Below are 14,444 nucleotides of genomic sequence, written 5' to 3' on the forward strand. Positions count from 1 at the left end.
TGGTTACTTTACTGAAAGGTATAGCTAGCATATATTTAGTGAGCTCCCTCTAAGGAACAAAATATCCCTTAATGGCTTTTTTTTTTTAAACAGAGGAAATCTGCTCTCCTCTGGTTGTAATTTTATTTGGGCCCATTTTCCTCCTTCCCTTTGATTGACTCTTGGAAGAGAAAAAATAAACAAAGAGAAAAGTGTGCTGAGTATAACAGGGCTATTTGCAATCGCTATAGCCTAGAGATTTTTAAAATATCTGAGATTTTTAGGGCCTATCCCCATCAGACCTGCAGGTCCAAATATCTCCCCCACCCAAGATGGTGCCTTGACCAGACTGAGAATGAGAATGTTTTGAACATTTCATAGAGAGCTGATTAACATAATCTCCCATTGTCTTCTCTATGGTTCACTCAGGAATTAGTTGTTTGCCATACCTGTGTTACTATTCTGCTTTCTGAGACTTGAGTTAAGAGTTAGGCAAATTTATTTAAGACATTAATAGATTAGGCCATGGTTATTTGGAAGGAGCCCACAAAAGGATCTTTTTAACATACCGCAAGTATATGACTTCATTCTGTCTCAGCATCTTTCCTTTAGATAGGAGTAGAACATAATTCTTGACCCCAAGTCAACTCAATTTTGCAACCAACTTATTATGAATGTTTTGGGTCAAAGAGATCAGCTCCAAAGAAACTGAAAAAAAAATATGGTACTGATCTGCACTGCCACACTCTCCCACTTTTCTGTCACAAATACATGTGCCAAAAGAAAAAGGGAACCAGCAGGAACCCAACTCTCTTTTTCCAGTGCTCATAGACAAGTTCCCTTTGACATACCTCCAAACATATTTCTGACTGTAGGAAGTAGCAAGGTTAGTGAGGGACGCTATGGAAAAGGACTTGGGATCAAACTGCACCTCCAGCACTGTCTGTGAGACTTTGGCTGAATTTTTTAACCTGCCTGAATCTCAGTTTTCTCATCTGTAAAATGGGAGGAGAATGAGGTAGACCATATGGCTGCTTAGATCTTTTCCAGCTCTTGATCTAAGATTCTTTGATCTATGACCCTATGATCTTAGGGACTGGGAATAGACTAGACCTGTGATTTTATTGGTATAGGGAACTACTGAATGAGAAGACTTCCTCTACGAATGCTGATGGGCACCTCAGAGGAAGCTGAGTGGCTCAGTTGATAGAGCCATGGATCTAAAATCAGGAAGACCAGAGTTCAAATCTGGCTACAGACACTTATTAGTTGTGTGACACTGAGCAAGTTACTTTACCTCTGCCTCTGTTTCCTCTACTGCAAAATAGGACTAATAATAGCATCTACATCCCAGAGTTGTTGTTAGGATTCAGTGAGATGTATGTAGAGCATTTAGCACAGTGCCTAGCACATAGTAATTGCCTGTTTCCTTCCTTCCTTCTCTCCAACTTAGTCTCAGAGAGTTGCCTAACCACTGAGAGGTTGATTACCTCAGCCAGTACATGTCAGAGATAAGACTTGACCCAGGTCTTTCTGGCTTCAATGCCTACTCTTGGCCTACGTTGCCTACGGTCCTATGGAATGGAAAATTTGAAATTCAATCTAAGCCAACAAGCATTTATTAAATGCTTACTATGTGGCAAGCACTGAGTTAGGCATTAGAGATTTGAAGGCAAAACAAAAATACACTCATTGTCTTCAAGGAGCTTACATTTGATCAAAATGTAAACTTGACCAAAACCAAGGACTTTCCCCTAAGAGAAACAAGTCATTATCTTATTCCTTACATTTGACCATGATTCCACACGTGCACATATCGAGGGAGCAAGTGTTTGGACACTAGGATCTCCTGACCCATTGTTTTAAGGATTAGCCCCAAGGCCTCATCCCTGTCATAAGCAAGGTAAGTCTATTTTTTCGTTCCTGTGCCATAAAGCAAGACTTGCCTTCGAAGAGTAAGTTAGAATGTGTCACATTACCACACCCAATGGACACACCAAAAATTGAAGGTTTATAATAATTATGCAGGTGATAATTATGAATAACTAGGGAGAGAAATAGATAACACACTAATTTTAAATATTCATTGGATACAGTCACATAGAAGGGACGCTAAGAAGACCAGCCAACCCTTAGCTACTGAGTGGTAAATAAGACAAATGATGAAATAAAAAGTCTGATTAGCACTAATAATTCACGTTTCTATTGGGCCTTGCTTCTTCAGAGTTCATAGTGTTTTTTACAAGCATCATCTCATTAATCTTCATAATTTCCTATGAAGTAGCAAGTGATATCATGCTTAATTTTATAGATGCAGGAATATAGACACAGGGAGGTTAAATGATTTGCCCAGGGTCATTCAGTGAGTTAGTAGCAAAGTGAGAAGTAGCACCAACTCTTTAAACTCTCAGCCAGTCTGTGTTCTATGAGCATGATGAAGTTGAGGTCCAAATGGCAATTGACAAGAACAGAATCTCCCTTCCTCCATTTCTGTTCAGTATGTTTATCTAGGGTACTGGCAGTGTGGTGTAGTACTAGCAAGGGTGGGTGAATTCCTTAGAGTCAGGAAAGACCTGAGTTCAGACCCCTCCTTTGATACTTATTAGCTCATGTGACCAAGGGCAAGTACTTTGGTTTGCTTGTCTATAAAATGGTGATAATAATACCTGCAGTCCTACTTTGCCAGCTTATTTTGAAGATTTCATGAGATAATGCAGGATATTCCCCAAAATGTCAGTGAGGCCTTAGTCTTACCATAGGACAGCTACTATATAGCAACTAGTATAGAGCAGTAGAGTGGATGGAGTGATAGGCCTGAAGTCAGGAAGACTCATCTTCCTGAGCTCAAATCTGGCCTCAGATATTTACTAGCTGGATGACCCTGGGTAGATCGCTTCACCCTATTGGCCTCAGTTTCCTCATTTGAAAAATGAGCTGTAGAAGGAAATGACAAACAATTCTGGTGTCTTTGCCAAGGAAACCCTAAAATTGGTCACAAAGAGATGGACACGACTGAAATGATTGAACAGCAACAGCAGAAACAGACTAGTAGAACATAGCTACTAAAGCTTAACATCGCACTGAAATTTTTGGGACACCCTCTACATGTAAAGTGTGGTATAAATGTAAACTATTATTATTGACAACACAAAAGTAAGTGGCCTCACCATTATGTGGTATACAGAGCATAATTATATTTGCTTTGAAAAGCTGAAGGCATTTTAAAAATGTTATGAGTGAGAATACTCTAATCCTTCAAAGATACATGATCACACCAATGCTTCTCCACCAATGTAACTGTAATTCTTATTTTTTTATTTTTTTATTTTTTTATTTTTTATTTATTTCTTTATTTTGTAACTGTAATTCTTAAGTCAAGGTCATCCTCTGTATCCCAGACCATCGCCAGTTATCTTGACTTTTGTCTTGCCACTGGACTTCAGTGACTCTGGAAGAAAGAGTGAGGCTGATGACTTTGTGCAACTCTGCCTTACTTAAATTGAATTCATGTGCAAATCAAGATGTCACCCTGTGATGTCATTGGTCCTTTTCAAAAATGAAAGACCATTAATAACAATAACAACAACAGTCCTTAAGTAGACAGTCCTCATCAATTTCTGTGACAAAAAAAAAATCACTTATTGGCCAATCTTTCAGTGATAAAGATTTCCATATGTCACTAGGTTGGGCCTTGAATGGCCAGTTCAAACCCATACATAAAACCTTACCAACTTGGTAGGACCAGTGAGGGAACAGCCCATAAAGATCCCTGGTCATATCCATACCACCAACAAGGTAACAGTGGAAGACCAGTTGAGAATTAGTGAACATAGATAGCAACTTTGTTTAACTAAAATAGTCACCGGGCTAGACATAGTATGAACTTGGAAGTGGTAGGACCCTAGAAAGCAAGAAACTGGGCTTCTAGTCATGGCTCTTCCACTAATTTTCTAAGTAACTTTGGACAAGTTGTTTCAGCTCTCGGGATTCATCAATAAAATGAAGGGTCTGGGCTAGATGACTTCCCCAGATCCTTGCCACGCTTGGTTTCTAAGGTTATTTGTGTCTATGATCATATATTCTTTCACGTTACCAACTATCAACACGTATTTATGAAGCACTTATTAGGTCCAGTTGTTATGATAGGCACTAGGGATGTAAAAAGAGGAATTAAAGGATTGCACCAACCAAACTTATACTGTCATTACTTCTGATGTTAAGTAATATCTGTCTAGCTATCCATATATGAGGTATGGAAATAAGATCTGATTTCACAGGTACCTTGCGAAAATCAGTTTCATTGTTTTCTAGTGACTTTCCTTACTCCAGATGAAAGTGATCTTTTCCCCCTTAAATTCTATCTTGTATTATATTCATTTGCATACATCCCTGGGCCCCAATTTCCTCCTCGGGCAAAAATATGAAAAGCAGACTTGGTAAGTGACCTCTGACGGCCCTTCCACCTCTAAATCCGGATGCTATTAACTCATACATCTGCCCAATAAATTCTAAGCTCTTTGACAACAGGAACTGTGCTACTATTTCATCTCTGTATCACCAATGCCCAACACCAATGTCTGATCCTCAGTTGGTGTTCAGTAAATCCTTGTTGAATGGGAAAACACACCATGCATGGTATATAATTGCAATAAATCAGTTATATGTCAATAAGTCAAAAATTTGTTAGAGCAGTGTCTAAACAAGGTATTATAAATACTAAATGAATTTCTATTATGGAAATGATGCTAACATTCATGAACGAGTCCAAATTCCATGGCATCCTTGTTATCTCCAGGTATTTGACTGATAGAATCTATGATGGAATCTTTGAACTTGATTGTTCTCAGAAAGGGGAGAAAGGATTGTGCAAAATAAATGAAGGGACATACCAACTAATCACAAATTAAAATGTGGGAGAAGTCAGGTCATATACATTTCTTATATATCAATATGCAAGAGAGATATACAAGAGTTTATGAAGAAGAGGTTTTGTTATTTATTATTATAATTAACTTTATCACTTAGGGAAAATTTAATTAAGAATAGAGAATATTAAACTACTCAATACCTATAAGAAAAATAAAAAGCTATACTTAGGGTCCATATTCTAGGTAATGAAGTGAGAATATTTCTAGTTAATTTAGTAATTTTCTAAGCTATGCATAATTTTCATAAAGTGGTATGGTATGTTTTTTCCTTCTATTTTCCTTCAGTAGTTGCTTTGCTTTTTAAAGATGATGCCTTTTGTTATAATCTTTTCCAAGGTACACTGTAATTCCATGTCATAGTTGTTTCTCACGCATTGCAGGTAGACATGTCATTCAATTCATCAAAACCAAACAATTATTCGTAGAATTTATTTTTTCCACATATTTCATAGGCTTTCGAGTTTTTTTTTTTAAAGAAAAATTGAATACAAAAACTCTGGAACTGGATGTGAAAATAATGGTATCACTTTCCTCCTTTTTATAGAATTTCCTTTTCATAATTGGTTAGCACTAGTTTAAGGAGACATTCCCCTCCCCCGCCCCAGATATTCATTTAGCGCAAATAAAAGCACTACTGATAGCTTTGGCCTGCTTTGTTCTAGTAAAAACAAAAAGAAAATACAAAGGGACTTCAACTCCAGCTTTCTTTATCTGTTATTGTTGCCAAAATGCCCAACCTAATACTTCCTAAGCCCTTTGGTAGCAAATCAAAGTACATTTATTAATGACAGAGCTATAAGGTAGCCTGTAGGCACTGGAGTTCTTGGAGAATATCACCTCATTTGGGTGCACCAGATCTCACTGCTAAATCCATTTTAAGGGACTGGCAACCCTTCAACGTGACGGAACTATCTGTGTTAGAATCACTGTTATTTTTGTTGTTCAATCATTTTTCAGTCGTGTCTGACTCTTCATGGCCCCATTTGAGGTTTTCTTGGCTAAGATACTGAAGTGGTTTGCCATTTCCTTCTTTAGCTCATTTCATAGATGAGGAAACTGAGGCAATCAGGATTAAATGACTCACCCAGGGTCATACAACTAGTAAGTAACTGAGGCCAGATTTGAACTCAGGGAGGTGAGTCTTTCTGACTCCAGGCCTGGCCCTTTATCCACTGTGGCTCATGATCAGTCTTCAACAATAATCACATAAGGGGTACAAGACAGTAAGGTAGTTAAATGGAACTCAGTTGACATGTTGCCCTATAATACAAGTGTGCATATATTGCTGATCTAGCCAATGCTGTTTTCTCTTTCATTAATTCCTGGAACTGTGAAGAATTCCTTTCTGAATTATGCAAATAGATAAATGTTGTCAGAATCTGTTATATAAAGAATAAGGATAGAATAGTGTCAATTTGACTGAGTCTGAAACTTAACTCTGCCTATTTCAGTCATTCATGTAGTTAACAAATATTTATTAAATATCAACTCTGTTCTAGACACTGTACATATAGCTATGGAGAGCATCCTCCTAGAAATGATAATTAAATCCAAGGGCACAGATGAGATCACCAAGTAAGATAGTATAGAAATAAGAAGAATCCTAAAAATGACAGACGCTTGGAAACACCCAGGGTTAGTGGGCATGACATCTATGGAGAACCAGCAAAGAAGATAGAGCAGAAATTAGTGGATAGGAAAGAGGAAGAGAAGATTTCAAAAAGGGGGATCTATAAGTGCATATTGACTTCAGAGAAGAGGAGAAAGAGAAAAAGAACAGGAGGGAAAAGGGGGGGTTAGAGATAAGGAAGTAAAGAGACAAACAAGGTTAGTCCTCTAATCTTTCAGTTCCCCCCGCCATCCTAATCACCCTAGATCTAATCCTTCCCAGAAATTCCCTTAGCCCTCCCAAGAAATCACGTTTAGTGTATTCTATTGCTGATTTCATGTTGGGTGAAGGCCTTTTCACAGTTAGGACTCCATAGTCATACTCACTATCTCACTATCTCAGTCATCTCTTCTAAGGACATACAGTCAATCCTCAATTTTCGCAGGGTTATGTTTCTAGAAAATGGCAGGAAAGCCAAAAATGCAAATGCTGATACATTTCCCTATGGGAAATATGGGGTTAGGTTCCTGCAACTGCCAAAAATTGTAATATTTTGCTAGAAATTGCCAAAAATACACTTTTCTGCATATAATTCTTTACAACAAAATATTAATTCTGATTTTCATAACAGTTTACCATGATATAATCTATAAAAAAGCAGTATAGAAAATAAAATTAGCAATATGCAAAACTTTTTTTCTTGCTAGAAATTCCCTAGAATTCTGAAACCTTTTGTGCTAACATCTCAATTAAAAAACAACATTGATTTCAGACAATATTCTCATGAAATCTATAGTACAATTAATACTATATAACAAATAAAATTCTTAAAACCAAAATATTTTTAACCCCAATTTTACTTTCCACTCTGTCAGATAACAGTATGAGGGCATCATTCTGTATACTCTACTGTTATGAATCTCTCTATCTTGGCCATCTTCTGAAAACCAAGGGGAGAGATTACTGGGACTTTAGTCACTGTTGTAAAAAGATGCCAAGACTGGGGAGAGCTTGACATCACCTTAGAGCCCAAAGGACATACACTATACACTTTGGATGTGTAACTGTAATACAATACTTGAGTTTGAAATAAGACAAACAGGGGCAGCTAGATGATGCAGTGGATAGAGCACCAGCCCTGAAGTCAAGACGACCTGAGTTCAAATCCGACCTTAGACCAAACATTTGACACTTAATAGCTGTGTGACCCTGGGTAAGTCGCTTAACTCCAATTGCCTTAAATAAATAAGACAAACAATGAAAATATTCACTGAATGTATGGAGAGGTCTTTACTCTAAAATGGTAGGGTGAGCAAAACCAGAGAAGCATCTAGTAGGATATCAACTATTCCACAAACTTGTTCTTATTGTGCCTATCATTTTTTCTTTACTGCTCAAAGCCTCAAATGTATGTAGTTGCCAATGCAAAAGTGAAAATGCAAGTACTAATAAAATCAGGCGAGTGCTTGAAGTCATGAAAGTTAAACACACGAATGTTGAGGATTGGCTTCACAGTTATGTTTGTTGGTGTCCCAATTATCTACCAAGTATTTAAAATTTTTAAAGTGGCTGGCCTTGAACTGAACCCTGTTTTCAATAAGAAAAACTGGTTCAGTTCAGAGTTCAGCAAAAGAAAAAAAAATCTAATATTTCGGTTTAGTTTAATTTGCCATTCATCAAATTAATACAATTTGTTCCAGTCCATGGTTCATAGTTTAGTTTGGCTCAAGTCCTGAAATAATATTGGACTGTATTGAGGGTTTTCCAGGAGGATGCTTAGGGAACACGTGTGTTTTTATTTTTGTGATGTGTAGGGGCATGTTTTTCTCTTTCCTTCATTGTAACACTTGGAAACTTAGAAGTCTAGGATTTGAGGCCTATAGACATAAGAGGTAACTTCTGGCCAACACAAACTTAAGGCCAGAATCAGCAGTTTCTGAAAGTCTACACACGGTCTCACTATATCAAAACCTTAGAAAAAGCATCAGTGTGAGAAACTCCATTTTCCCTTTTGCTGAGGGAAATGTGAAGTGTTAATTCTGTTGTCAGTGATAGTTATGTGAGTGTGAATTTTACCTGCAGGATCTCCAAGATTCATGACAGGTTTGGTGCTCTTGAGAGGAGGACTCAGGTAATGGTGGGAACGGTCATTGCTCTCTGTGGTGCTCTGAATGCCAGTTCATGTTGCTGGAGTGGCCTCTCAAATGATTTAGTTAGCTTTTTTTTTTAAGTCATAATGAGAATTCTAACAGTACAGGCACCTTTGAAATAGTTATATACTTTATGAGGGCACTGTAATATCGTGGCCCAAGTCCCAACACAGATTAGCTCAGAGCACGATAGAATTTCCCTAATAACTTTGTACCTTTTTGAGTGAGGAGTACAAATTTTATAGCTTGGGTGGAGTCACTGGCCTTTATTCCAGGGCACTAGATTGGTAGAATTTAATAATATAACTCAAAATATTTCTTTAGAGTGCTGAACTTAGCACCCAATTTGTTGTTCAGTTGCTCAGTTGTTTCCAATTCTATGTCACCCCATGAACTTTGTCTATGGGGTTTTCTAGGCAAAGAAACTGTAGTAGTTTGCCATTTCCTTCTCCAGTATGTCCCCATTTTGCAGATGAGGAGTTGAGGCAAATAAGGGTTACATGACTTTCACAGTTAGTAAGTTCTGAGGCTAGATTTGAACTCAGATCTTTCTAAATCTGGCCTGGTGCTCTATCCACTGTATCCACTAGCTTCCCTTATCACCTAACTAAGCAAAAACAATTAGTTAAAATAGGAAATTACTAGATGTTGGAGTCAGAATGGTAATAACAATTAATGATAATAAACACCTAGCATTTCTATATTTCAAACTGCTTCACGTCTATTATCTCATTGGCCATCATGGAAAGAGTGCTAAATAGAGAATCAGATGAACTAGATTTAAATCCTACCTTGATTACTTAATTATATTTGTGATCCTGAGCAAGTCATTTAAGCCATATGGTTCTCATTTTCCTCATCTGTATAACTGGAGGTATTAGGCTAGGTGGCCTCCATAGACACTTCTAGGTCTAAATGTATGATGTGATTGACATTGGGCTAAGGTGATAAGATCGTAGGAACATAGTCCTCGTAAATGGCAGAGACAGGATAAGGACCTAGAACCTCTGACTTCAAATTCAGGAGAGTTTCATGGGGATTTGCCTGACTTTTTACATGGATATAGGTTGATCTTTTTAGAAACCATATGAAACCCTTGAACTTTCCCCTATCTCTATTATCTCCATATTGGTACATTAATCCAACATTACCTGGACCAACTTCTTTGCAGCAGTTGTATTCCTGAAAAGTACTCCGGAAATCACATTTTTGTCAATTTGATGGAATTTCAGAGGCACTAGGAAAGCTTGCTTTTGAAGGGAATAGTGAGAAAACTTCTTTGGTAAATCAGGAAGCTATTTGTAATGGAATAATCACCCACTGAAAAATAATCATTTTATTTCTCTCTAAAATGACAGAGTTAAACTAGATGGCCTCTGACGGTCCTTGTAGCTCTTGGGTCCTATGATCTGGTACGTTTGGATTTCTGGAAAAGAGGCATACCTATCCTTCCATATGTCAAAGAATATTTCAGGGCTACTTAATCGCCCAGAGCAAGTTCTTCCTAAGACACTCCCTATGAATAGTGAGCAGTGCCTGCCTGGACCTGCCACAGATGTACCTGCTCGTACAAAGGTCTCTGCCTTTTCCTTGGCACTCTTGCAATCATTGTTTTCTTTGACCTAATATTTCTTACCTGTCTTTTTGCTTTCATGTGTTCCTCCTGAGTTCCCTTACCCTTCCATTGCCATCCACTTTTCAGCAACCAGGTCTGGGTGCTGATGGTGGTTCTGCTGTACCTTCATCTTCCACCTGGAAAACTAGAAGGAGGTGGGAGGGAAGCAGTGTGTATTGGAGAGTGGAGACACTATACACTTTTCTTTTTTCCCTCCCAAGACCACACCGAAGGAGAGTGAGACGTTAATAGCCAAAGCCTTGTTGCAGCTCCAATAACCATTGCAGACAAACCATTACAAAAAGTATAAATAGCTTGAACTTTTACCCATATACAGTTCACTGTAGTAGAATTTTGTCATAAAGGGGAAATGTGAGAGGGAGACCAGGAACTTGGACTATGTATTATCTTCTGGCTTAACAGACTATTTTATCAAGGTGGAAAAACATAGAAGGGAATTATTTTTGATCCACTGTGGTTTGTATTTAGATTGATTGTGAGCCAAGAATAAGTTTTGTGCCAAAATGGTTTGGGTGAAGCGGTGGCCTTGATGGCTTTCAGAGAGACAATGGTTGCCTAAGGTCATCAGGGAAACGTTATTTGGGCATCTGGTCACGTGGACTTGCTTCTGAGATTGAATTTTAGAACCTTCATTCACATCAATATCATTCTTCGTTTTTTCCCTCATGGTTTATCTTTTTCCTCTTGATCTCTCCACATCTCGCCTCCTTTTTGTTTCCAATTTTCACTTTCTGTTACCTAAAGCAATTTTTATGTCCACATGTATTTATGTTACTTGGATCAGATTTCCTTTCTCTCTTCGGGTATGTGACTCCCCACTTAGCTTTACAGTTCTTACCTCCTTCTAATCTTTGTTTTTTCTTCAAAGATAAAACAGATTTCAGTAACACCTTCAGCAACACTCTCCACAATTTATCTTCAGATCCATAGCATCATTCTAAGAATTTTGTGGAGGGTTTTTTTGTTTGTTTTAATTTTCACTTTGCTCATCAGCCTGATGTTTCCCTCAGTTCTGTAACCTACCCTATTGAAAGTTCACTGTCATGGTGCTATCCTATGTTTATTATCAAACAGTTATATAGAGACTTGCCCAGGGTTGCAGACTAGTAAGTGTCTGAGGTTGGATTCCTGACTCCTGAACTTTATCCACTATACTACCTAGTGATCCCTCAATATGAGGGAGACAGACTTGTATACATAAAAACAACTAATCAAATAAGGTCAATTAATTAAAAGGAAACAATACAAGATTAGGTAATCTGATTTCTAATTGGATGAAAGATTAGGGACTTTCCAAGTTGGGAGGGGGAGAGTGAATAAGGTGTAATTCCCTGAATTTTGAAATCAAGGTATTCCTCTCCTCCCAAGTGCCTGTAAACAATGGAACATGGAAACGAGAACTGATTGATCAGTATGGGCTAGTTTTCAGATAAGACATGTGGGCTGCTTGAGATAGATAATTGTGAAAAAACCGGCATTAGTCTTTGGATTTGGCCAGGTTTCTGGTCGGCATAATCAAGGTCCTTGGTTAAGAGTCTTTAAGCAGCAGGTAAAGGTGATCCAGTTCCCCAGCCATGCAGGGCTAGGTTCAAACAGTACAATAAGGTTTTTCCACCAATTCCCACAATTGAATAATTTTGTCTCACAAGACAGAAATTGGACTAGATCCAGAATTGATAGAAAAGGAACCGAGCTACCTCCAGAAAGGAGTCATGAGATGGAATCAGTGTAGTTTACTCAGTTCCCATAATTAACCATTTGCCATCCTAATCCCCTCAATTCCCTGAATTTCCTCAGAGAGAAGGCAAAATCAGAAATAATGAAAACTTAACAGTATACTCAGAAACCTGTGTCACATTTCCCCACAAGTGGACAGTGCCTAAGAGGGAGAGTAGACTCTAGTTAGCTGATCTCAAGATTATTTGGTAGGGGTAGAGAATAGACTTTCCTATCATCAGAAAGAATGACTATGTTAAAAAAAAATTAGATAACTCAAAAACCCCTCCATCTCCCTGTTTTCAAGGGAAATATTTATGTGGAAAGATGTGCTACTAGGTAGAACCAGGTTTTTCCTACCTTTAGAAGGAAATTTGGGGAAAAATTATTTTTGTATTGCTTTTACTTTTCAGAGCACATTTCTCATTCCAGATAAAATAGTCAAACTATTTTTAAAAATACTATGATTTTTTTTTCAGGTTACCTTGCACCTCGAAACCTTCCTAGCACTGGCTTCTTCCCATTTCTACAAACCCTACTCTGTGATACAGATACCAAATGCAAGGATACTCCCTATGGACCACAAGATCTACTTCGAAGAAAAGGAATTGATAGCACCCTTTTTAGAGAAAGGTAAGGACGTTTCTTAAGCACATTCAGCTACTTGGAGGCATGGGCATAGGCATCTTGTTGCAATATTTCATCTCTATTTGGGAATTTGTATAATTATAAGACAAGTCTGCTTCTCTATATAGTAACATTGTTATCACAGCTTGCCATTCCCTCATGCTAGAAATAGGCTTGACACCAAAAATTTAGAATCAAGAAAATTTATTATAAAGAAAGTCCAGAGGATTTAGACCTTTCTGGCCAGAAGTGGGCTCTACCCCTCTTCAGGAGGGGTGGGCCCTGAGTGCAAGGGAAAGTGTGCTTTTATGCAGTTGAATTCAGCGCGAAACCTCCCAGGCCGGGATTGGTCCAACCATTCCCAGGTTACACCTTTCCTTACATGTTTCCCCTTGATATGCTCAAGTATGTTCCCCCTCCCTTGGTCATACGTCCCATGACTCGTTAATGAGGCTCTAATTTTATGCGGGGTGTGTCAGATAATAGTAATGAAGTTCATTAAGCAGGCGCACTAACATTTTTCAGGTGTCCTCAGGTTGACCCTAACTGGTCTGAGGTGGTTCGACCCCTATCTTGATTTTGGGGTCTTCTTGGAGCAATCCACTTACTTCCTATTGATCAAGCCCAGCCCACCTACAGTGTACCACCTCCTGGGACCTTTGTTCTTTAAATCTCTGCATTATTCTACCTGTGGAAACTTAAGCCCTTCTAACTCTAACACTCATTTTTTTTAATTGCCAAAACGTTTTTGGTGATAAATATTTAAAACATAATGAAGACAGCCAGAACTTACAGGCTTACCTGGACTTCTTCGAATGAAAATATGAATCTCAACAGTGAAAATTACCTTTTAAAAATCTTTGTCATTACAGTCTCTGCATTTTCTTGCTGACAACAAACATATTTTTGCATAGCAATGGTTAATAATTTTTTTTTTACTTACCTTTTTACTGTTTTCCTTCTTTGAGAAGCCTATGCTACATTGTAGAGGATTAGTAATATACCCTACAGCTTCCAGGTCCATAAACCACACTGATTCCATCTCATGACTCCTTTCTGGAGGTAGCTCAGTTCCTTTCCTATCAATTATGGATCTAGAGGCCTTTGCTTTCTAAGAACTAATTAGGCTGTTTTGCTGAAATGGTTTGTCAATTCTTGGTGTCATTTAAAAGTTTTGAATACACTTTGAGCTTTGTTGTTACTCATCCTATTTCATTGTGTGCTTGAATAAGCCTTGAAATGTTTAACTTTTATAACAACAGCTGCAGCAGTATCTCTAATGGTCATTGAAGTGTGATTGTTAAGAGCTACGAGTTCTTCCTGTTTCCCTGAAGTGTTTGTTTAGTCATTTTTAATTGTGTCTGACTCTTTGTGACCCCTTTTGGGGTTTTCTTGACAAAGATATTGGAGTGGCTTTCCATTTCTTTCTCCAGCTTACTTTATAGATTAGGAAACTGAGGCAAACAAGTGGCTTGACCAAGGTGAGGCAGATAGTCAATGTTTGAGGCCAGATTTGAACTCAGGTCTTTGTGACTCTAGGTTTGGTGCTCAATCCACTGTGCCACCTAGCTGCCCCTTCCCTGGAGTAATATTCCTTAAAAACCAAAGAGTTAAAAAACAACAAAAGAAAGCAATGAAACATGTCTATGAAATTAAATTCAACACTCAGCTGACAGAGAGCTAATAAAAAGTAGTGAAATCAGAATAATACAAATTGGACATTCTGAGTCAGCCTAATATTAGTGGAAGCACAAACGCATGACCATTGTGGTCATAAAATTAAAATGTATCAAAATTAT

General features: G+C 38.0%; 1 protein-coding gene across 1 annotated transcript in view; it reads left to right on the forward strand.

The window, feature by feature from the left end:
• The window catches only part of ABCA12 (ATP binding cassette subfamily A member 12), a 240,178-nt gene that overhangs the window by 68,528 nt on the left and 157,206 nt on the right, over positions 1-14,444 (forward strand). Inside the window, exon 3 of the mRNA XM_021002700.2 lies at positions 12,498-12,651. Within this exon, the coding sequence (XP_020858359.1) occupies positions 12,498-12,651 (154 nt within the window). The remainder of the gene's footprint in view (positions 1-12,497; positions 12,652-14,444) is intronic.

Source organism: Phascolarctos cinereus, unplaced genomic scaffold (assembly GCF_003287225.1).
Source record: "Phascolarctos cinereus isolate Bilbo 61053 unplaced genomic scaffold, phaCin_HiC Scaffold_7;HRSCAF=346, whole genome shotgun sequence".
NCBI lineage: Eukaryota > Metazoa > Chordata > Mammalia > Diprotodontia > Phascolarctidae > Phascolarctos > Phascolarctos cinereus.